At 37.0% G+C, this 26,083-nt stretch overlaps 1 protein-coding gene across 5 annotated transcripts in view; it reads right to left on the reverse strand.

Moving 5' to 3' along the window:
- SUGCT (succinyl-CoA:glutarate-CoA transferase) overlaps window positions 1–26,083 on the reverse strand; it is a 333,192-nt gene that overhangs the window by 264,843 nt on the left and 42,266 nt on the right. For all 5 annotated transcript variants that reach the window (XR_012633080.1, XR_012633081.1, XM_074898183.1 and 2 more), the window contains 2 exons: window positions 24,545–24,636; window positions 17,079–17,222 (listed from right to left, as the gene is read on the reverse strand). Coding sequence is in view for 3 of the 5 variants with exons in the window: in XM_074898183.1 (XP_074754284.1) it covers window positions 17,079–17,222; window positions 24,545–24,636 (236 nt within the window). In the remaining 2 variants the exon portion in view is untranslated. The remainder of the gene's footprint in view (window positions 1–17,078; window positions 17,223–24,544; window positions 24,637–26,083) is intronic.

A 26,083-nucleotide genomic window follows, 5' to 3' on the forward strand; every position in this document is an offset into this window, starting at 1 on the left:
GATAAGGAGAGATATATCAAGTTATTAGTCAGACAGACAAAACTGGAAAAAGATTAATTTTGTGAAAAATACGGCATGCTAATTTAGTAACCAGAATTTGAGGGGATAAATATATCCTTTGAAAGCACAAATATATCTTAGAAAAAAGAAGTGAATGTTTATGGTGCAGTAATGCATGAAAAGCAGTTGGTTCTGTCATAGTCAAAGGCAGATTCGTTATTCTTATTTCTTTGAGAGAATAGTGTGTGACTGTATCTGAAACCAAGTAACACAATAAAGCATTACAGTTAGCGTGCAAGGTTATCACTAATTCACCAGACACGATATATTTGCTTTACACTGTTGACTAGTTGTGCCAGTACTTGCCTAAACTATAGGCCATGTGACCATTTTTCCCCAAAATTATTTTCTTCGTATTTGTCCCCTAGATGGAAGAAAATTTCTATGATGATCCAAGTGTTTACACTATTCTGTGCCTACTAATCAGTCTAATCTACATCAAAACACGCAGTAATTAATTCAGTCCACTGTTCATATTCCAATATGTGAATTATATCAGAATTTCTAGAAAAAGAATGCCATTTCATTTTCTTCTCCTTTCTCTATATATGCTGAAAAGGCAATGTGAATATGTCACTCTCGTGTCAAGCAAATATTTAACTCTAAATCATGAATACAGTGATTTAGTCCAACAGAAAAACTAGGCAAATTACAGCAAATAAGAATTTAACTGCTGCCAAAACCGATATCCATATATACTAACTACAAATACAATGCCTTATTCCTGAGTACTGTTGGAAAACCCTTTGTAGTTGGATTTCAGCTGCAGCTTATTATAGCCCAGTGTCACTTCATTCAGCTAAAATGTTGAACAACGTCTAGTCTGTCTTTCAGTCCCCAGGAAAATCTCAGCAATTAAGGAAATGGATCTGGGACTACACAGAAAGGACATTTTCTTCTGGTTTGCAGCTTCCCTCAACAACATAGAATGAAACACACCGTTATTACAGAGCGAGTTTAATGAGTCACAGAAGTGTGTTATTTATTAATAACACATACCCTATACCCATCATTTCTGTCATTTTTCAATTTGGGGTCACACTCCATAGTGATAGTTTTTCCACCACCGCAAACGGCTATGCAATGATGATGAAATATTAATCATTAGACATTCTTCTGTATTTGTGTGTAACGCTACACAGCTGCTGTATTCCACACAAATTTCACTGACAGGTGAGATGCATCCCACTACACTGGGCTTTTACTTTTAAAGACACAAGGATGCCCTCTGTGATACATACATTTAACTCTTCTCACTTCTGAAAGGAAACGCTACACCAAACAACTCTGGGAAGGACACAGTGAATTAAAACCTAGTGAAATAGAAATCCTAAAATATTGATATTGAATATAATGGAGCCAAAATTTCATTCCATTTATTTGTTTATATTCTATGCTTTATAGACTTATGAGTTTCATAGACAAAATTCTTCACAAGAAGAGTGAGAGAACTTTTATCCTTAAAAAAAATCCTTTTAACACAGTGTTGGAAATTGCTTCAGCTTTCTCGATGAGATGAACATAATTCTTTCAATGGTGGAAAATACACATGTCTAGATTTCTCCGAAGAACTTGTTCGCAGTACAATAGGAAAAAAAGAATTAAAACATAATGCTCGCTAGATATTGAAATTGTACCACTAAAGCTTCTGCTCAAAGACTTGTTTCAGCAGCAATAGACAGTAAATGCCAGGGAAGTCAGAACTTAGTAAAGACAGCAATTTTGGAACTAAAAGTTGCTCAGGCTTCACCATGATACTTAGTCTGAAGAATAATTCCATTTCAGTCAATGTACCAATCACTTGTTGAATGCATATGCCTATCTATCCTGCCGAAACTGGTTTACTTATTGTTTTTCAATAAAGCATGAAGGAAAAAAGCTTTTAGTTCCCTTTGACATCCTCCTCTGAGTTGGGTACCTTGTTCATAGTCAAATCAGCCAGTCAGAAAGAATTAGTAGTAATAGTAGTATCATCACCATCATCCTCCAAATAAACTTTGACCACTTCAAAGTAAATATTTCAGTGCTTTGTGTTTTATGTATAAAAATACTTAGTTGAGTGAACGCTGTGGCCTTTTGCCCCTTTCATAATAACTCTCTAATTCATTCAGCAGACTTAAAAGACAATTCTATTTCTACATTCCCATGAAACTGTTACAGAGTCCCAGGAATACTGTGCTTTTCTCTTTCCTCTTTTCCAGGCTCAGTTCATTCTCTCTGGTCTCTCCAAAGATTTGCTCTCACTAAAAAAGCACTATTCAAAAACTTTTCAGCATATACATTTTATGTCCTTAACAAAGAACACAAAGAATTTATCTACCTATACCTTATGGTTGTTAAGCATACTGCTGAACTATAAGTATAAAAGAGATATCCCAAATGAACATTTCCACAGACATTATATCCCCTAGAAAAAATGTTTTTAACAAAATACGTCTGTTTCTCCAAATTCCCCTGTAATTCAAGACTCAGTTAGGACTTCATTGCTAGAGACACTTCTTGCAGTAGAAATATCTATAGTACAATCAATCTCTCAAAATGAAGTTTGGGTACATCTGTATTGCATATTCAGTTAAGTATTTTTAAATCTCTATTTAAAACTGCTTTCCTGAAACCTTATAGACCCATTTTCTTTTCTCCTTTAATTAAGAACTAATCCTTAAAAGTAACCTTTGGACTTGTAACATTAAAGCAGATGTAATACAATGATACAGACACCTCTGTATTCATTTGCTTGCAGAGACAGATCTATGCACTGTAAATACGTATTATCAAATATCTACACAGATAAGCATTTATTTCACATCAGTAAAGGGAACACACACTTCAACATTCTTTTCTGATATTACTGTTGATGGCCAAATCACATATTTGCGTTACATACTTACTTAAACCAGAACAAAAAGGGATCTGCATTAAGGTCTGAAAAGTTATGCTTAGCTTATGATGGAATCCGACAGACGGGAAACACGATATTAAAAGCCACAAGGTGAGCAGACAAAGAAAAGAGACAGAATTTCAAAAGATTTTTTTTCAAGATAGCACATCAAACATAATTTATTACAATGCGTTCACTGAGTCAATCAATCATTTACATCCAAGTTCAACAAGTGTATATGAATAACAAAAGACGACAGGTAACTGGAAAGAGGAGAAAATAACATTTTAATTATATTCTTTACTTTCTTCTCCCTCCAATTTTGTGTCTGCTTTCCTGTCATGTATCTTAACAAGGCTTTGACTCTTAGCCAATGCAATTTATTTTTTTTCCTAATGCTTTGTTTACTTTGTCTTAAAGCAGGCATGTAGACTGTCTTTTAGGAACTTTGAGACACGGGTGTTTTACAGCAGCACAGATAACTTATTTTACGCTATACTACTGAACTAGTAATCCAAATATTCATTTGTAACTATGTAAAAGCAATCATCCTGGAAAATTTCAGTGACTCCTGTTGTTCAAAGGCCAATAATCTTCCACTTACACCTTCTCCATTCTTCTGGTGACATGGAAAAAAAGATCTTTACATGAGAAAAACTCATGTTCATAGACCACAATCTTCGTTTGGTGTACACTAAGAAAGCTCTCTTAAAATCACTGATCCTATGCTGGTATTTCCCTAATGACTGATTTTGCTGGTTTACATGTCTTCCCCTTTGCATGTTGCAATAAATATCTTGATGCTAATAAATCAAAAGTCAAGTTTGATTAATTTTTTGCAGTTACCCACTGCTCTTCTCATTTGTATATCTGTACTGAAGCTGCTTTCATGGACATGTGCATGGGGTGACCATCAGCTCTTATATCTTGAGTGGTTTTTTTCATTTAAAAAAAACATGAAAACCAAAAACCTCTATCGCTACCAAGGAAACCCCACTCCATTTAGAAGAAAACCCCACTCTTCCAGCTGAAGTCTAATTACATTTAGCCACAAGGCTTAATGAGAGTAGAAATAAGCTGTTACTAGTCTGCAGTCATCTCACTGCTGCCACAGACAGAGCACACATGTTTTATGTTACATCCTCAGCACTGACCCAACTGGCTCAGGACACGGCACTTTGCCACAAAGAACCGTGCTGTTCTACTGGTTTTGAGACAGGCAACTGTGTTTCAGACTCCTGAAAGAATGAACCAGGCAGCAGGAACCACAGCCTTGCACAGAAGCAAGGAAGCTGCCACAATTCAAGGCAGTCCGTTCCACAGGGCCCAGGGAGGAAGCCACAGCCTTACCAGGAGCTGTCAATGCACATCACCTTATGTCTGGGCACCTAAGAGTCTCCCGTCTAGCCTGCAGTTGAGAGCTCTGCAGGAGCTAAAACTCAGCTCAAGAGTGCCATACGCCCACAGGCCAGGCAGACAGCCCCACCTGCAAGTAGACAGCAAAGCCACTGCCCGCAAAGGAACAAGATTTTACAAATTCATCAGTGATGTCCCTACATCTGCAGAGCAGCAAAGGTCGTGAATGACTTTGGTCTGCAAAAGCTAACTAAAGAAGCAAGACTAGTATCACTTAGGCCAAAGCTTACAATTAAAGAGTCAGCACCCTCTTTAGACAATGTCTGTGGTCATGTTATGAACACTGTTCTCTGGGTAAAAAGCGTTGTATTCCTGGCGATGCTGATTTCTTTTAATATGAACCTCCAGGAAGTGATCATGAATTCACCCTTCACAAAAGAAAAATCCTGGCACTGAAGCATCAGAAAATTGTATAATCCCAGCCACAAATACAATCTTGTAAAGATAAAATCAGTTTTAGAACAGGTCTCATATTAGGTGATGTTTTAGGGCCTCCCAACCAGACACTTAAGCAGGTATCCAACTCCATGCCAATAATCACATGCAGCTTGTGGGACTTGATAATTAAAGCTAGCCACTTGATCAAACAGCACACAGCAAATCACACAGTCAGCAGAAATGATGTGCTAGGAGGTGCTTAATGAACTAGAAACAATAAAAAATCCATGCAATGAGAAATACAAAGGTAATGTATTTCAAAACGCTATTTTGAACATGGATTCTCAGAGGGGAAGAAAGCTAGAAAGAGCAAAATAGACTTTAAAGTGCACAAATGTGTAGATATATATTTTAGTGTGAAAATGATGGCTGAAAACAACTCCTGCTTTATTAAAAAGTTTAGACTGCATAGAGAAACTGAGGCATCTTCAAAAATTCAAGGGATTTGAGTAGCAGAGAACTGTTAACTGAGTTCAATGTAATGCAATAACAAAAAGAACTGATCTACAAATGATTTTTTAATGAGTTATTTAGAGTTTATAAAAGACCAGAATGAATGCTTCTGTGGTTCCCACAGCATGGAGATCACCTCCTGAGTAAGATTCAATTAGTATTAACAATAGCAAAGATTGATGCAACTAACAAATGTAGGACTTGAAATTCCAAAAATATGTATTATTCAGCACACAGTTTCAAGATAAAGTAAATGTTAAATAGTCTTCTATCTCTTCTTAGTCTCCACTGGAAAAAACAAAACAAAACAAAACAAATCTACACACACTCATATGAATCTTAGCTGAAGGATCAGAAATAAAAATCCTCATGATAGAATCTATTAGACAGTACTGGCATGAACGAGAAAAAAAAAATTCTTTTAAATAAGCTCCGGTTGAAGAAGGCAACATTTTAAAATGAAGAATAAATTACATTGTCTTGATTAAAATAAAATACTAATCAGCTTTTGCTGAAAGTATAAAAAAAAATACTACTTCAACCACTGAAAAATTCTTGTTTCAGCTTCATAATAACACAGGAACAGCTCTAAGGAATCCATCACTTTAAAAAAAAAAAATCTGTTAAAGAGATTATTTGGGTTAAAAAAAAAACAAAAACAAGAACTTCAAAGTTAGTCTGTACACTGTGCAAGATCTTGGTGCATTTATACACAAACCTTAACCACACCATCCTATATTATTTTTCTATCAAACTTCTGACTCAGTTAGTTCGTAGGTATTTAGTGAATATTTACTTTTAATTTATTCAGGAATACACAGCCCAAACACCCCACCAAATCTATTAGAGAGCCCCTACAGCCTTTATGCACATCATATGTCATACACATTGCACCTTCTCCATCCTGTGTTCTTTTCAAAAGACACTTCCCTGAAACACGGGTGATTCATCTGCCAGATTTCAAGTTTCCACTCCAAAGAATGAAGGCACTAAGTTTCTCAGGAGGAAAAAGAAAAAAAAAAAAAAAAAAGGCCATCAACGTATTTTCCCATAACTTGTTCCTGGAAACAGATGAATCATTTTAATAGCAACTTTGAAAACAAATCACTTTTTGGCAATTCCATGACATGGAAAATTCAGCCAAAACATTTAAAACTTTGGCAAAGTTATAAAAACTAAAATCAGACTCTGATAACAGACATATCAGACAACCTTAACTATAAATTACACTTCTACAATAATTTCCTCAAGTCTTCATCTTCTCTGAAGAAAGAATATATATATACTGAAACATTAAATGCATTACGCTATGTATTTTCACACAGCTTTACTAAGTCCGGGCAAATTTCAACTTATAAAAAGTTTCTTCTACATTTTACACATTTCTTTTTAACACTAAACCACATTTTCTTATAGTCTTCCTTAATTATAACCTTTTCTATCAAGAACCTATGCATTTAATATGAATTACAACGTATCTGTTTTTTAATTCTATGTAATGATGTCTGGCTGTATTTCATTGATTGTTTAGAAAATAGTATGGATCAAGTTTGCGGAGTGGTGTCTATTCATCCACAGAAGTGCAAACATACTTGCAAAACACAGAACAATTTGAGTTGCGAGAGGCGTGCCCAAGGAGAGGAGCTCTTCTGCTTACTGACAGAGCTCCCAGAGGGGGTGAGTAGGCTGAGGAGTATCGGGGGGTGTGAGAGAGATGGACTAGTGGAACTGCACCCTGACTTCCCTGGGACAGGCCCAACAGGCAGACAGGGCACGTGATACGAGGATTCCCTATCCTCTCTCCACCTGGCTGAACACGGCGACTTAAGGGACAGGGGTCAATGGCAACAAGTTACCGCCCCACGCAGCAGACACCTCGTCTCTGTGACCACCCCACCTCCCCGGCTGCCCCTGCACCATGGGTACCAGGCTCTGCAAGTGGAAACAAGCCGTGACAAGGACGATGGTTTCTCTGGTTTGCAGGTGCCACCCAGGTTAATTTGTCCTGCGCCCTTCACCAAAACTGCTTCCATAAAGAAAAAAAACACGGGTCATTGTCACAGGTGACTCCCTTCTGAAGCAAACAGAACACCCAATATGCAGACCTGACCCACTTTTTAGGGAAGTCTGCTGCCTCCCTGGGGCCCCGGTTAAAGATGTGAAGAGAAAGCTTCCTACCCTGGTACGGCCCTCAGATTATTACCCATTACTGATTTTTCAGGTAGGCAGCAACGATGTCACAACAAGCAGTCCAAGGGCAATCAGGACAGACTTCAGGGCCTTGGGAAGACTGGTTAAGGGATCAGGAGCACAAGTAGTGTTCTCCTCTATCTTCCAGTTACAGGGGAAAATGAGGGAAGAAACAGGAAGAGTCAGCAGATCAACACCTGGCTCCAAGCCCCATCAAAATTTTGGACTTTTTGATCGTGGGTCGGTTTACACACCACCAGGCCTGCTGGCAACACACGGGGTAATCCTGTCACAAAGGAGGAAAAGGATCTTTGCACAGGCATTAGCAGGGCTCACTGAAAGAGCTTTAACTAGATTTGAAGGGGGAAAGGGATAAAACCAGGCTCGCTAGAGATAAGCCTGGGGCGGCACGCCAATGATTTGGCGACGGGGTGCTAGTGAGGTCCTTTGGTGTGCCATCTCAGTGGAGGTAGGGGATGGACATCCACACAGCAGCAAAGACAGAAAGTTATTGATGTGTTAGAAACCACAGAAGCACATGAGAACGGTCAAGTAGGAATGAGGGCTTCTCCCCCCAAAAAGGTTGCAGGATCAATAGCCCAACTGAAGAGCATCTACAGCACGGGCAACAAACAGGAGCAGCTGGAAGCCATTGTGCAGCAGGAAAACTGTGACATAGACACAGCTGCCATCATGGAAACACGGTGGGATGATTCGCCCCACTGGAGTGCTGCAGTGGGTGGCTATAAACTCTTCGGAAGGGATGGGCACGGAAGGAGAGGCGCTGGGTTAGCCCTGTATGTTAGGGAGTGTTTTGGCTGTCTAGAGCTTAATGATGGTGATGAAGGGGTTGAGTATTTATGGGTGAGAATCAGGGGGAAGGCCAACAAGACAGATACCATGGTGGGAGTCTGATATAGACCACCCAACCAGGATGAAGAGACAGATGAGATATTCTATAAGCAGCTGGGAGAGGTCTGAGAATGGCTAGCCCTTGTTCTCATGGGCGACTTCAACTTACCAGATGTCTGCTGGAAATACAATACAGCAGAGACGAAACAGTCTAGGAGGTTCCTGGAGTGTGTGGAAGATAACTTCCTGACACCACTGCTGAGGGAGCCAACTACGGGAAGGCGCCCTGCTGGACCTGCTTGTGAACAGAGAAGGAATTGTGGGTGATGTGATGGCTGGAGGCTGTCTTGGGCACAGCGGTCACAAAATGATAGATTTTTTGATTCTTGGAGAAGTAAGGAGTAGGGTCAGCAGAACTGCTACCATGGACTTCCTGAGGGTGGACTTTGGCCTGATTAGGAGACCGACTGACAGAGTCCCTTGGGAGGCAGTCCGGGAAGGCTGGACATTCTTCAAGGAGGAAATCTTAAAGGCACAGGAGCAGGCTGTCCCCATGTGCCAAAAGACAGGCTGGTGGGGAAGAAGACCGGCCCAGCTGAACAGAGAGTTTTGGCTGGAACTCGGGGAAAAAAAGAGAGTTTATGACCCTTGGAAGAAGGGGCAGGCAACTCAGGAGGATTACAAAGATGTTGTGAGGTTATACAGGCAGAAAATCAGATGGGCCAAAGCCCAGCTAGAATTAATCTGGCTACTGCTGTAAAAGACGATAAAAAATGTTCCTATCAATGCATTAGCAACAAAAGGAGAGCTAAGAAGAATCTCCATCCTTTACTAGATGTGGGAAGAACGCAGTGACAAAGGATGCAGAAAATTCTGAGGTACTCAATGCCTTCTTCACCTCAGGCTTTAATAGTAAGGCCAGTTTTCTCAGGGTACCCAGCCCCCTGAGCTGGAAGACGGGGACAGGGAGCAGAATGAAGCCCCCATAATCCAAGGGGAAATGTACTCCCCTTGTACTCGGAACTGGTGAGGCTGGACCTTGAATACTGTGTTCAGTTTTGGGCCTCTCACTACAAAAAAGACAATAAGGTGCTGGAATGAGTCCAAAGAAGAGCAACAAAGCTGGTGAAGGGTCTACAGACCAAGTCTGATGAGGAGCAGCTGAGGGAAGTTATAAGGAGAGGTTGAGAGGTTGTTTAGCCTAGAGAAAAGGAGGCTGAGGGGAGACCTTATCTCCCTCTACAACTACCTGGGAGGAGATTGTATCAAGGTGGGTGTCAGTCTCTTCTCCCAAGTAACAAGCAATAGGACAAGAGGAAACAGTCTCAAGTTGACCAGGGAAGGTTTAGACTGGATATTTGGAAAAATTTCTTCACCAAAGGGATTGTCAAGCATTGGAACAGGCTGCCCAGGGAATTGGTTGAGTCACCATCCCTGGAGGTATTTAAAAATCATGTAGACGTGACTATTAAGGACATGGTTTAGTGGTGGACTTGGCAGTGCTAGGTTAACAGTTGGACTTGATGATCTTAAAGGTCTTTTCCAACCTAAACGATTCTATTCTATTCTAAAACCGGTAGCTATATTTGACAGATGAGAATGAAGAGAGCAAAACATACTAATAAAATCCAGACAAACAGATTTTGCTCGTATAAAAATTAATTACCTGTGAGGACAGGGATCAGAATAACTGTAGCAATTTTTCTTATTATTTGTAATAGGGTAGTATCCAATTTGGATGCTTCACACTTTGTGAAGGATTCTATGGTTTTATTTAAGCAGTAATAAGGATGCTTTTCCATGGAAAGATGCCAACATCCAAAAGCAGCCATATTAAGCCACTTTTTACTTTTGATCTTATCATTAGAAACAGTGCCATTCACAATGAAAATAATACATACACCTAGCTATTTACAGCACTCATCTTTTTGACTTCACATTTATCAGAATGAATGATTGCACAGAAAAAATAATCTTGTGTGTTTGTCTCCTCCTGACAATGTCATTTTTATCTGATCTGTGGAGAACTATCCCTCCACAAAAATAATAGTAATCTCAATAGCTTGTGCTGCAGCACTGCAAGCAGGTAGATTTTTAGATTTTTCCTTTGATACATAGGGAGACACATACAGAAATGAGACACGTCTATTTGGATGGGTGAGAAATATGCAAATATTCCACCCCTATTATCACAGGTCAATATCCTCTCGTCATAACAGTATTACTTGAGCAGAACAACACTGACATTAGTTGTAACACTGCAAGATCTCTGGACACTGCCCTTTAAGTACTTATGTGCTAGTGCACTACAGGGATCACACAAGAAGCAACCCCATGCAATTGGATGAAATGTTTGAAATAGGTTGTTTTACAATGCACAGAGTTATATTTCTGTGCCTCTGCAGTGTTAATGAACACCCACCATTCAGTCACCCACAATGCTTTTTCGAGCACCTTAATGCTGTCCGCAATGCAGATGTGGTTCATCTACCGAGCTGTTAAACGGTATACAAGTCAGAGACTTGTCCAAAGTCAGAGACATGGTCCAAAGTTCTATTTGATCTGAGAAATAAATGAGTTAGTATTACCAACGAGTCTGGAGTCAAAAGATGGCACTTCTGCTTGATAATGCAATTTGAATAATGACAAATTTGTAAATGATTCTCTGAAGAAAGAAGTTTTTCCTTAATTCACCTACAAAAATATTTAAATAGTACCACAAAAAAAACCCAAAAAAGTTATATTACAGAGTAAGCTTGAATGAAAATAACTTCACATATTTTATCAGAGAAATCTAGTACTACAAATATTCATTCCAAAGAAGGTAAAACATTTTTACAATTAACTGAACTCTGACTTTTAGAGTCTGAACAAGTTTTTTTCTAGCTTTCACTACAATATAATACATAACTAATGTATTATGTCCACTGGCCTAATCACATGTCACTACTCCATACAGAGTTTGCAATTTAATTCATGAGCCAGAAATAATACAGTGCTGAATAATACAAACACAGAGAAACACAGACTGTCATGGGAGCAGAACTCCATTAGACCAAAAAGAAGTCATTAGTCCAAATTTGTTTCAGTCATTCTTTACTTCACCTTTTTTATAATTTACAGAGAAATTTCAATCAGAGCTACCTGAGGTGACCAAACACCAACAAGGTTTAGCAGTGTTAAAACCTTAGCTAGCATTCCATCAGCATACCCAAAAATGACATACGTGTTAAGGTTTATCAGATTTCCAGAGGTTCAACAGCACGTAGAAGTTGGTTTGCTAACTTAAAATTTTCCATGACATAAAATTGAAACCTCTTCCATCAAGTTACAGCCCTTTTCCTTGTTATTTACATAAATAAATAGTGTATAAGGTGTTGAAAGGCCCTATCCAAATTTGACCAATTTACAGAACAACTTCTGAAGGCTTCCATGAGTTTAGAGGGAGGGGTGAGCTTTTGGAGTACACTAAAAGTACTTATTCTTCCATTAGCTGCTTAAATTGTTCCCATAACTACCCAGGTTACCCTTCTTTCCCTAATACTTAGCACCATTCTGAAATATGATCTGCTGGTAATAAACTACAACAAACATCTTGACTCCATTTCCAGAATTACACCCTTATTCAAAGGTCATCTAAATAATAAACTCATTAAAAGAAATGTCTCCCTTTGGCTTCAAACTCTCTCCCCTATCCACTTCAGATAGCCATTTTATTTTTGCTATGTATTAAAGGGGCATTTTTTTTTTTACCTCCTTCATAGTCTTTCTCTAATTGATGACAGAGGTAACTCACCATAGGAAAATGAAGCTGCAACACATTCAGGCTTAGTTTCATTACCGCAAGAACAATAGTAGCAAAGACAAAAAGACACAGAATTTACTGACAGATAGTAAGCTAAAGAAGAAATTCTCTTGCAATATAGGCATGCACTCTTTTTACAGAGTAAAGGAAGCCACTAAATAAATCCAAGATCCAGTTGGAGTATGATATATCCATGAATTTTGCATAACTAATCATTAAAAATCACAACACACATTCCACAGAGGCCAATATTAAATTGAGTTACTGTCATGTTAGTATGGTCTTCTGGCCTATTCAATAAAATTCCGACTACCTAAGATGCCAAGGGATAATTTCTGTTCTTAGTTATATTGATGTCCTCAGTGGAAATTATCAAGAATAGTAGCCAAGAAAAGTGTTTAATGCACAGTATATATTTAAAGAAACGTTCGCATTAATTCAGGTTTTATTATCTTCCCATATCAGAGCTATGCAGTGAAAAAGACATCTCCATACAGCACATACACAATTTTTTATCATGACAGCGATGAAGAATACAATGTTTTGCAAAGATGGTGCTTTATAAGCTTGTAAAAAAGAACTGCTTATTCAAACCATACCCAAAAACAAGACAACTGTGTAACAGTCCTCCTAGCTGGCCTCCGAAATCACCAGCAGCAATGACCTCTTAAAAAGCAGATTTTCTCTCTGTATTCAGTCAGCTCACAGCTCTCAGTTAGCAAGCAGTGAAACAAGATACAGTCAAGACACCTGAACAGCATTTGAGATTGATATTTCTCACAGAACTTACTACTCAGGGATTCTGTGCTGTCATATATATCCTACAGGCAGTATGTAATTGTCACCAGTTTCACCTATACTCAATAATTTGTAAAAGACATGTCATTAAAGCCCTGAATAGAGAGCACTAAAAGCACTTAAATAGATAGCCTTATACACAGTCATCTTGGGAAAAAGTGATGCAGAAACAAAAACTAATAGTTTCAAAACCTCACCATTATCTCAGTAAACTAACTGCCAAACTAAAAAACAAAGATGGAATACAGATAATAATTTATACCAATTTGCTAGGCTTTTCTAAGGTCACTTCAAATTTTTGAGAAGATTAAGAGTTTGCTATGGCAAATACAAGCTAAAACATAATAATCAGAAGCAGAGAAGTGTCTGATGAACAATCATATAATACAAACAGTATTAACCACATTATCCTGTCTGTGGAATCTGGGAAAAAAAAACACACTCCAAAATTGCAGAAATGTTCAATGTAAAATACTTCTTGCAGACTTTCAATCCAAGAGAAACCAACTTATTACAGTATTTGTTGGAGCCTGGTTGTAATTAAATACAGGAAGGATATTAAAACTTCCAAGAGATTTTTTTTTTAAGCCACAACAGAAGAAAAGGCACAATTGCATAATTGGAACCAAATCCAAAACCCACTTCCTTCTTATTTACTAGCATCATCTAAAGGACACTATTTAGATGCTGAAAGGTCTGGAGCTGACAACTGTAAATCATCTAAAAGTCCAAAATTTCAAAGGAATTGTATGACATGGGTTAAAAGTTTATAGATGAGAGATATAGAAAGTTAGTGCTCACTGCAAAACCACATCCTAGCAGTCACCGTATCTCTCCTGTCAATAAAAACCTAGAATTCTATATTGTGGGGAAAGAAATCCTCTTTGGTAGCAATAAGCTGCTGTTATAAAGCTATAGGGCAAAAATGTATGATATACAGAATTTGAAAGAAAGATGTCTTTTTAAGATAACCTAAAAAAATCTTTTCTTTAGAGAACAGGATTTTACTTACCATTTGGTTCTACACAGACCAGTTAAATACTAAACAAATTTGCCAGTCAGTGGGATATTTATTTTAAAAGCTTCAGATCGTTTTCATTGGCAGTTGAATTCAGTTCAATGCTCTCTGTCACTACCATATCTGTGCAGGAAATTAGTATCAAAAGCATCCTCCAGCCCTCACTCTCCCCCCAAAAAAAAACATTAAAAAATCCTCTTGCATTTCTATAAGGCGTGCAGAAACGTGATAGCACAGACATAGATGGATACGTACATGCTAGGGGGCTTTTCCATAAAACACACAGAGCATTTTTCAGGGATTTCTAATTGCCTAAGTGCTTTAACCCTGCAGGTTTTTTCCCTTTCTGACATAGTCAGAGTCATCAACGCTGCTCCATGAAGACATATGTATAGGCCAGCTTCATGATTCTCAGTTCAGATGAAGGGATGGACAAAAGTTTCAAGCATGCTGCTGTACTAGCTCAGTGCATGAAATACTGACAAAAGCCAAAAGTTTCATTACAGGTCCCTGCTGTTGTAATGCTATTAATAGGAGGATGGTTCAGTAGTGCTTTTGTTTTACACACAGAAAAAAGATTCCTTTTTTCTCACTGGAAAATACTACACTCCAGTGAGACTCGCTCTGAAGGAAAAGTTATCATGATGCATTTCTTTGACCTCTAGATCCCACCATTAATCAACTGCAACAAGATTCTAACAAACTAAAAATCTACAACTTTAGGATCCTTATTGTTTTGGCAGAATCCGTGAGAGACTTCTAAAGGCCATTCTTTTTAAACATTCATCAAATGAAGAAGAGCTAGCTTTAGATATCTCAGCTTGGTATGTAAAACCATAATCCCTTTGAAAGCATGGATCTTTCAAGAACCTGATCGTATCACAGCAATTATCTAACTTTCCATTTAAAAAAAATTACCACCAAAAGTATTGCAAGAGTAATTCGTCGTAAAAAGAAAGAAAATGAACCAGGAAAACTAGCTGTTCTCAGAAAAGACTGAGCTGTCAGTTATGTTTTTCTTCATTTTAACACATTTTTTAAACGGGAATGATCACGTGGGTTTCTTTTTGGGACCCCAGCACCTCATCCATAAATATTTTTCCCAATTTAATAAATGTTCTCATTACAGTCTGAGGCCAACACCCTAAAGTTAATTTGGGCTGAATAACGTTATATAAAACAAAATAGCTTCTTCCTGAATGACAGGTTATACCCATGCTCTCTTCCAAAACACCAACTTATTTCAGTTTCATTTACTCAACACTGAAGTATATGTTGCAGTAAGAGTGTGCATGTATGGAATTACTTCTTAACTTCTGGATAACTGTAATGTGATAACAAAAAAATCAATCAGTAAAACAATAATAAAAAAATCAATTAAAAAAATCACCAAACTCTCCCTTCACCATTTAGTACTTCTTCAGCTAAACACATAGAAGTCAAACAACATATCATGATTTTTTCACTAACATCTATCTCAAGTTTTCATTGTCTTTCTTTTGTATGCCAGTGAGTGGCCTAACGAATGATGATGTGGAACTTCAAATGGAAATTTTGCAATATGAGAACACTTCTGTTACATAGCCAAGTCTGTCCTAACCAAGGAAAAAGATTCTAAAGACAAATGAGATGACAATGTAAGGTGAAATAAAATAAGAGAGTTACAGATACACCTAACTTCAACTGTTCTTATATTCAGCATTTAATAGGATACTAAAAAATAATTAAGAAGGCTCCATTAAAAAAAAAAAGCCAAAAAGCAGTGGAACAAGGAATCAAAAAATAACAAGAGTTACTCTGGAAATTAATAGAAATTACCAGAAGTCCTTTTAATAGAAATTAGAAATTACAAAGATCAAGGAGAAGTTGCCATAATATAAAGCACTGTGATACCTTAAACAAAAAAAATACTTCCATATATATACAAAATATTTAATAAGAGTTTAACATACATTTAAAATATTTTTCTAACTGCTTGTTACATTTTTCAAATACAGACACAAAATTTACAAACATACATAAGTATGATGAAAAGCCCAGACCTTACAGACATTTCTGAAACAAATGAAAAATTCTTTGTTGATTTCAGCAAGGGCTTCCCCTCCTTTCCAGATCTGATTTCAGCAGGTATTAAAACAAGAGCAACTTCAATCATTAGTCTCAATCATTATTATCATACTATAACGTAGGTGGGAAGGAACCTTTGGAGGTCATCCTGTCCAACCTCCTGCTCATACCAGGGACAACATTTTGCACAACGGGCACTTTATCATCTCTCAACTGTACTGACAGGTATAATGTGTAGAAAATCAGAGTTGAATAAAGATGAAAAGAACAGAGCACTTCAGTACCTTTAATAGTACTGCGTACAGTTTTGATGAACATTTTAGAACATACACAAAAATTCCTATGCACCAGACACCCAGCTGCTGCCAGCAGGTATCTACATTAGCAAGACAACATATCATCTGATCATATGCAGCTCATACCAACATCACTTCATTTTTTGGGAATTATAAATCATTGCACCAATGGTTCTTAAATGTTCAAAGACAATTTAACATTCCCATTACTCGTGGTATATGGTGTACATTTCATGACCAAAACATCTTTGTCTTAACAGTTTTGATGAGATTTCTCTTTAATGTGCCTAGAGAAAATGCTGCATCTTCAAGATTACTTTATTCTTTAATTCTCAGAGCCAAAAGGCAGACCTCCTGGATTACATTACTTTTGACACCTGGGTGATACTTGATTACTCTGGGTGATTTTGCACAATTCAGTCACTCTGGTAGTAATACTACCCAGCGTTGAGGCCTCCCTTCCAATAGTGGTTTCACCATTTGTGCTTGTCTATCTCAAAATATCTACTACAACTGTTACTTACAGTCTCAGGGATATTATAAACCTTGATTAACCCATGTTTTCAAAGAACATGGAAGATCTTTGTAAAAATTGAAAACCAAACGTAATGCAGTAGCAACTATAACCATGTCATATAAAATGGTCACTTCCAGAGTGGCAGAATAAGGAGATTGTCACTAATGCCATTTCTGTCATTATTACTGCTGTCATTAGTTGTACTAACTAATTTGCATTAATTTATGTCAAAATGGTACTCTTGGGTTCAAACATCTACACAACTAAAAGCAATTTTTTAAAACTCCTACCTGAGATGACAAGAGATTGCAGTCAATGTGCAGTCCTTTCCCCGTCTTATACCTCTGAAGTAAACCAGCCATAATTGCTCCATATGTATACAACCCAGTAGCAAGATCTGTCATGGCTACTCCTGGTCTAACTGGTTCACCATCCTAAAGAAAAAAAAAGAAAACATCCCAAGACAAAACAAGACAAACAAACAACAACAACAACAAAAAAAAAGAAAACAAGCAGAGGCAAAACATTATTTTTTGTTATAGCACATTCTATGCAAGACTCATCTGAAAAAATGTTTATGTTTCTGCATTGCAAACTGCAAGAAATAAGAGTATCTTTGAGTGAACTGAAGTATAAAAACTACCAACAAAAAAGAGATATTCTGGCAGTACCTACACAATGCTGTAACTTCACAATGCTGCAGACTGCAAATTATGAATGATTTATTATGCTATTTTTTTGCTCTAAATGCTTCAACTTACCAATGCTTAAAGGAAAGAGATACTGTTAGGGACAAGAGAATCCAGTGAAAAATGAATTTCATGATGCCTAGAAGCCAAAGATCTAAAGGATTTCCACAGTTTGCTAAACGGGGTGCATGTCTGTTTGAAAGGCAGAACCATATTGCTTTGCTCTTCTCACTCTCTTTTTCTCCCTTCTCTCCTGGCCCTGCCCCAGCCAAATCTCAGTTTTGTATTTTCCAACACACACACTGCAGGCTTCTAGTAGGAAAACAAAACCAACTTTGTTTTCTTTATACATGTACACATTACACATGTAAATACATGCAAATTCTTGGCCATCTGACGAATAATCACTGAAAAGTTGTTGGGTCAAATACCCTTTTCAGTATGACATCCCTTTTTCTGGCATCAAGGGAAGAATCTTCATTTTAGATCACATGTTTTAGAACTTCCCTAATCATTAGCATTAAATACAGCCCCTCTGCAATCAATGCCAAAGTGAAATTCTAATTTCAGTGAAGGTAGGCTTTTACTATAGGAACTTAAAAGTGCTTCCACTGAGATGTTCTCCCATTTCCTACTCTGGAAAGTCTGAGGTCAGATGCTCAGATTCTGTCAGCAATTGCTTGCCCTGGAAGTACAGTCCACAAATAGCAGCGCAAAGCTAATGAGACTGTTTCAGAGTTTCAGCACGTAAGTCAGTCTACCATAAACCAAATTAAAATCAGGATAATTGATAAACAATAACTGTTTGTCAAAGTTCCCATAAATGCCTTTAAGATAACCCATCATAAATTCAACAAAATTGAATTGACAGAATTACTTTAATTAGTCATGTCTAAACTGCTAGGTGCAGTCACATTTTAAGATTGCAAGCAGATTATGTTTACTGATAATTATTTTTGAAAGTGTCTTGGTTTCACATAAAAAATTTAAAATTGATTTTCCCCATGTTTTTTTTCTTTTGCATTCCAACAAGATTTACCTAAGTCTGATACTGAGTCATATAAAAGTCAAAAATTGTTTTAAAAAAATATTATCATATTGCATTATCAATTGCAGTAATAGGTCAGTTCTGGGATAAAAAAGCAATAGTACAATATTTTCTATGTAAGATGGAAAAGGCTGGTATTTTATTCATATCATAAATGTGACTAAAAATTATAAAATCTGTATGAAATATGACTTTTTTTTTTTAGTCTCAGTTACTGTCATTTAAACTGAAGTAAGGATAAATCTGTGGCTATCTGTAGCCTAGATATTAAAGATAATGTATTAACTACACATCCTTCAGTTAACAGTGCTTTAGGAAGTACTTCTTTTTTGAAGAAACTCTTACTTCTTCCTTCTCCATGCTCTATGGTAAGCTACTCCAGCTTCCCAATAGAAAGGACAACTCAAAGGTGCCATCCATTTATCACTCCCCTTATACCCAACTGTGAGGAAAAACAGAAAAGGAAGTTCTTTATTTTTATATGCACAGACCTACTGAGAAAACTAATTAGCATGAGAAGTTTTTGGCTCCTCAGAGATATCACTGAGAAATACAAATGAAAAACAATAATGTTTTCCCTATATTGTCTGCTGCGAGTTCTCAGTTTGTTAAATTGTTCTTTCTTCATTACAGCTAAGATGCTGGGATAAGTAGAAATAAAAAAAATTAAAAAAAAAAAAAAGATTTTGCAAAGAGATGTGCAGCAACATTCTTATTTTGAAAACACTTCCCACTGTTTTCAAAGGGTCATTAATTTCAGCCTGGATGAAGAAAACTACACTTTGAACATACAAAAATCAGAACTCTTTCAATAGATTGCTACATACGAATTTGCCTTCTCAAGCCTTGATTCCAGCACTTTCCTCATCAAATATTTAAACTACCTAATGTTTTAAAGCAAACACTTCCTTTGCCTCAGTTATTCTAAAAATACTTCCACAATTTCCCTTTACTGGAACACTCCTACAAACTACTAGCACTATACTGCTACGTTATTTTTAATACATTTGCTTTACTTCATCCTAACACTTCACAACCTATAATTCTACAGCAGTCCACACAATTTCTACTTCTCCTTGACCTTTCTACCAAGATCCATGAGTAGCTGCCATTTTTCACCCTTTAATCAGATTCTAATGTCCACCTGTGCCATAAACCAGCCTTTCTGTGGCAAGGTGCATAGCTGTAAGTAGTGTGAAATGGATTTATTCTGCTTTATATGAAGGATAAAGCTACATACAGAGAAATACCTGCCTTTGGACGGAGCTTCTGATAGCACAGGTGTGTAGCTAAAGTTATACTACTTCCCTGAGCAAAGTAAAGATCTATACAGTAGCTTTTCTTCAAGCAAATTATTTTAGAAGTAACAACCACCACCACCCCTGCCAGCCAAAAGTAGTATTACTGCTCTGGTAGGAGGACAAAATGTAGTCCTACTCAGGCTTCAAGCAAACAAAGCTGCCATGCTGGGTTGAACCCTAGTTAGGGGCAGCACCGGGACATACCCCTTTTCTCCTCTGAAAAGATGAAGATTCACTCCAGTACAGCAGACGCTTTCTTCCATTACTGCACTTTGCTATTGCTCAATCTTACCACCAGTTTACATTTTTATTTCTAATTTTTGCTGTTTATTAAATTCCTTATGATTTGTCAACACATTCTGGCCCAGAGATAGCCACAACACATTTCGGAAGCTTCCTTTTCCGAGTCTTGTTTTTTTTGCCTTCTGACATAATTTCTCTTCCCAAACTTACATCAGTAATATAAAAATGATCCATTAAAAATGGAAATTGTTTTGAAATGACACGCTTAATAAAAATATTCTAAGTCCAGTAGTCTTTACAGATGGGAAATAGCTGCTGAAGCTAATATGAACCAGCAATGGCTATATTTTTCAACAGCTCTGAGCTATACACCATGTGTACTCTTTTGTTGCAGTTTGTTTGGTTTTAAGCTGAAGAATGGCCCCTCTGGTATTGTAGATCCCAATCATGTCTTGCTGTCTCATGTTCAGTAAAACAAAAATGTTTCTTCAGCAAGAAAGAATGCACCACCATAAAGATACTCTGAACAGTGAAAATAGCATGTAATAATCCACTTGCAGATGGAAGGGGATTTGTATGCAAATTGCTTTTTATTTAATTAATTTCAAGTTATTGCCTTAATGAGACAAAAATTTTCATCCAAGGGGTATTCATCTGGCACTGATGTATCTATTAAGTAAAAGTTTTCTGTTCATCAAAAATGAATGTGGTGTTTAACCAGGAAATATCTATAAATTATGTCGTCCAGGACAATAAAAGTGTCATCAGTGTAAACTTTGTCCTTTTTAGCATATTTTAATTTATGTAAAGAAAAACTGAATGTGGCCTGAAGCAACTACTTTCATTCAAAATGGGTTTGTGGTACAGATTTACACAAAACAGATTCCCTACTACTGCTTGCAAATTTTCATAAACACACTAGAATTTAAATTTCACAGGTGTCATACATTTCTAATACAGAGGTAATCAAGTACACGTGCAAAAGCTTGAACTCCATGCAGGTTTCTGCACATGAAAACGTGGTTTAAAGATAACATTCTACTGCACATTGAGTGTGTGTGGTTTTGTACAGTCAGCAAAAGCAACACTAGAACAAATGTGGTTGGTTGTGCCTATAACTCTGCAATGCCTCAGAAGTTATAGCTTGATTTCAAGGTTCAGAACTTTGCTCAGAAGCATTTCAAAGAAATCAGCATTAAGTCATTTCAGTAACAACATTTCCTAGCAAAAGAAGAAAGCAAGCTATTCAGAAATTCTTTATGTAGGAATCTTCTCTCAGATCTTAGAAATCAGATGTATAAAGCATATGATCTTTTTTCCCTTTCAAGAGGTTTCTACTGTGTTCCAAATGTGGTATTATTGCATATCCTTGGTGCATTCCTCATTTGTATTATACTGACTTTATGTCCTTAATAAAAAGATAACTTGTATTAAACACCCACATTTTAGTCAGAAACTTCTATCTCTTCCACTGTGATCTCTTTACTGCCACAAAAATTATAGTGTTACATGAAATATAAAGTATTGAAGAAAACGAATGTTATTACATATGGAGCAGACTCAATGAAGGTTTAAGCTTTGCTCAAAATCCTGTGCTGCTAATATATTGATTTCATGGCTTAATCATAAGACTTTACTGACTGGAGGCATGGCCTCAGTATGCAATAGTTACATGATCTACAACAGTAAACTGCTTTGTGAGGCATTAAATCAGTAGCCAGATGGTTGGAACAAACTAAAATTCGCAACATGGAATTTCTCTAAGCTAAAATGGAATATATATTGCTGTTAGTTGTATCCATTTTTAAAACGTCAGATACAGGACACAGTTTTAGTATCCTATTATTAAAACGCTTTGTGAGTATCATGGTTTAAAACCAGCCAGCAACTAAGGACCACACAGCCTTCTGAGCTGTAAATATTTATTAGCATACCTCAAAATTAAGCACCTCAGTGATGTATGTAGATGTTTTGTTGTTGCTGCTTGAATTCATTATAATTTGTCTACTGCATCAGCTGATACCTCTAAAACCATCCTTTCAAGCACATTCAATGGCTTCTTTACTGAAGGGCACTTTCCACAGAGCACTGTTATATTGATGTTATGCTGATTATCTATTGCTACCACAATGTAATACAAAACCAACATCATCTAACTTTTTTTTTTTTTTGTAAGACTGGCGTTTTCACTTTTATTTAAGAAAAAAAAAAAATCATACTCCAGTTTACTAGGGTACGCTTCAGATGATCACCTTACTTTTAGTATATTAATTACATGTTATCTGGTCAACAAATAATTCAAGGTTTAGTGAAGAAAAACAGCATAAAAAAGTGAGTAAGATTCTTTTTTCATCCTTGGCCACTTTTCTACACGATGACTGAAACAAGGTTTTCTACTTTTTTAGAGGTAGTTTTGTGGAATTTTAAGCACAACTCAGTCACATGAACATAAATGTAGAATGTGAAAGATTTTGCCATTAATAATACATGGTTATTTCAAAAGTAACTTCCAAACAAGCATACAATATGATTTTAAAGGCACTTGAGTAAATTTTCACTACAACGACAAAAGGCACATTTGCTTCTTTGGAGTCACTGACCACTTATGTCTCTGAAACAAAACTGACTCTATACATCAGAAAATGGTTTTGAGAAAGTGATGAAATAATACATGACCAACTTCAAATAAAGAAAAATAAGAAGCAAGTTTAAACATGTTTATTTTAATTATGCAAGAGAATGACTAAGTTTGAATGAATTGTAAAAAGTCCACAGTGAATAGATGGAACTGTTACTAACAATGATTAAATGATTCCTATGATTATATTGCCTCAAGTCCTGGTGAGGTGATGCGAACGTCTGGAACTCCAGTGTAGATCTTAACACAATCTTTTAATAAAATCCATCTTCATAATGGACACTGAGGACTGTTACTCTCATAATACAATTTACATGCAGTTATTCAATATAACACTTGTATTTTCTGCCATTCATATATAACTGAAAACCTTTACAAGAGTCCTGTTTTTTTTCAATTTTTCAACATACTTCCCTTTATTCATGTGTTACTAACAACATTTGTCCCTTTCTAACAGTTTATACTCCCACTTAATTTTGTTTGGTGCATTTTGAAGTGTGCGTGAAGTTTCTGGCATTGTACTGAAAGTATTAACCTTCACTCTACACACACCAGGGTCAAAATGTAAAAATTACCCAGACTACAGTTACTGTGATCTGTCACTGGCTTGTGTGTATGTGCACTATATATTTGAAGGGAAGTACCTGGAAGGACTGCACTCAACTTCTCCATGTCTTCTCATGTTCCGAGATGGGACATACTATGAGTGTGTAACATTAACACAGCAGCAATTGGCAGACGTTCTTAGGACACTAGGCATGAGATGTTTCAGCTTCCTCAGTCAAACAATGATTGATTTTTTTTTTTTTTTTTTTTTTTTTTTTAATAGAAAGGAGGACTCTGGTAACAATAATTGCCACGAGCACAGAGTTCTGATGTTTGCCATTGTTCTCAGCAGAAAACAAGTCTATTGGCAGAATATCAATCCTACAGTAGAGTTATGTCCAGATCATGCATGGTTAGCTTTCAACAACCTACTCAAACATGAATATCTGACACTAAGTACAGAAACTTGACAAACTCCTTGTTTATGTAGGGCATGCAACTGTCATACTCTAAAGATCTGCACTACTGCTTACAGAGTATCAGGAGCACCACCACAGACTATCTAGCATTTATGATGCATAGAACAGACTTGTAACATTATCTCACTTGAGAAGTGACATTTGGAGACCACATTCCCTGCATCTGTAGGTGGTTCAAGACAGCTTAAGTAAACCGCCTATTTGACCAACATTTTTCTGAGGTGAAGACACACATTCTGTGTATCCCTGGAATCCAGATACTAAACTACCTCTGTAATGCTTCCAGCACTACTGCAACTACCAAAGATTTTGGATATCAGTGGGAATAGCGGCACATAAAGCTTTTCCAGAACCACTAATGGCATCTCTCTGCTGGATGACTGAAAAGACAGTTTGTCAGAGTAGTATGGATGGCTTCATAGTTCCCTCTTTTAAAGAGGGAATATCGATATCAATGCATGGGTGAGACTTCCCACATACATATCTGATTCCATCATTCAGGTGTCAACAGTGTCCACTGCAGTTCCTGAAGTGACTACAAGTGGCCGTTAGCCGGTTAGCATACAGTGTCAATTTATTCACCAGAGATTTAGGATACCATTTTTCTTCCATTTTCTATCTCTCAGGCACTGGCTTTGCAAGCCTGGAGTGAGATACCCGAAGGACTAAGCACTATCATTTTCTTATATTCCCAGAGATAAGACCTCCTGTTGGACTCAGGAGGGCATGCATAACAGATGTGTTAGCATAGGGCATCAAGTTTTAATATATAGCATAAAGATTCTATTCAATTTATAAGTTGAGCACCATACCTCATGCCCTGTGATATGCATGAGACCAGAAACAGCAGCTGCAATGGAGTCATATCCACCTCTCTGAACCATTGGACCAGTCTGACCATAACCTAAAATAGAAAGAGAACAATTAGTAATTCAATCAAGGACAAGTACGTCATAAACACATATTACTATTTTAGTACAAAAAGGAACCAACTAGTATTTTTCATCAGCTTTTGTTCACAAGTTGTTCAGATTGTACAACCAATGAATGCTGTTGTATCCTATTCATTCCTGCACATTTTTAAGAGCAAACGGTCGAATTTATCCTGTGAGGGTTGACGATATGTTTGATCTTAATTCTACACAGATTCCTGGATGTGCTATGTTTCATTCACTTTGGATATAATTCCTTTTTTTAATTTGCTGGGTCAGTTGAGGTGGGATTCAGATGTCATTTCAGAAGCTCTTTGGTATCTCTACATGCCTCTAACTGCTGTCCAACAGGGCCCGTGTTGCCTGTGTGATATCTCCACTCCACCATAAAGATATATTGAATACCACAAACAATACTAAAATCATGACACCACGGTTTAGACACATGAATTGTTCCTCCCTTACTTTTCTGACTTGATTCCACATCGAAACAGAGCTACCTTCAAAACAAAACACTGCTTACAAAAGTCTGGCCCTTTAGCAAGTTCACACAGTCTGTTTACAAAGAGCAACAATGAAACGCAAAATACAAAAAACTTTTATGGAACTACATACAGTTTTGTTCAGCTACAGAATTAATTTAGAATTAACAGCTGTAGCCAGAAGGATGTTCTCTTGCTTTCCTCTGCTTTAACACATCATGTCCTCCTAACAACAACCACAGAATTTTCCAGTGAGGAGGTCATGAAGGATCAGCTGAAGAGGTTACAAATCCACATATCAAACCTATTTCCCTGGCAGGGATTACTGCCTCTCAGTATAACCCAACGATTCAGTGTTGAAATTGGAGGCAGTTAATGTACTGGGCCTGTACAATGTAATGACATTAAGTGGTCAAAAAGCCAAGTCTGGTTTTCTTTTATGGAACCAGTGACCACCAACACAGAGGGAAGAAGTCAACAGGGAAGGAGCAATATGTTTGATTGCTATTACTAGAACTAATAGAAACTGTCAGACCCATTAAGAATCAGATTTAAGAGTCTCTCCTCCCCAAAGATGTAACAAATTCAAAAGCTATTCTCCATCTTTCTTCTCCCTTTTCAGATTATCTCTAGGAGAAAGCCCCTAATTACAGGAGCAAACAGTTAAGAGATATTTGTCACAGAAAAGATGTCAGGTTTGGCTGGCACATTTAAGGCAATGTTTCTGTATTACTCTTAACTGTGAGGACAGTATTAAAATAAAAATATATCAACATATACTGCAAGATAAAAATTCCTGAATCTCTTAAATTCCTTTCAATTATTCTCCCAAATAATCACCTTTATATACAGTCTGTTTCGTAGACGTCGACATCAGCTTTGTTAATTACAGCACACAAAAATCATTACTCATTGGGGTAATCTTTCTCAGTTCCTC

The sequence above is a fragment of the Athene noctua genome, chromosome 2 (genome assembly GCF_965140245.1).
Source record: "Athene noctua chromosome 2, bAthNoc1.hap1.1, whole genome shotgun sequence".
Classification (NCBI taxonomy): domain Eukaryota; kingdom Metazoa; phylum Chordata; class Aves; order Strigiformes; family Strigidae; genus Athene; species Athene noctua.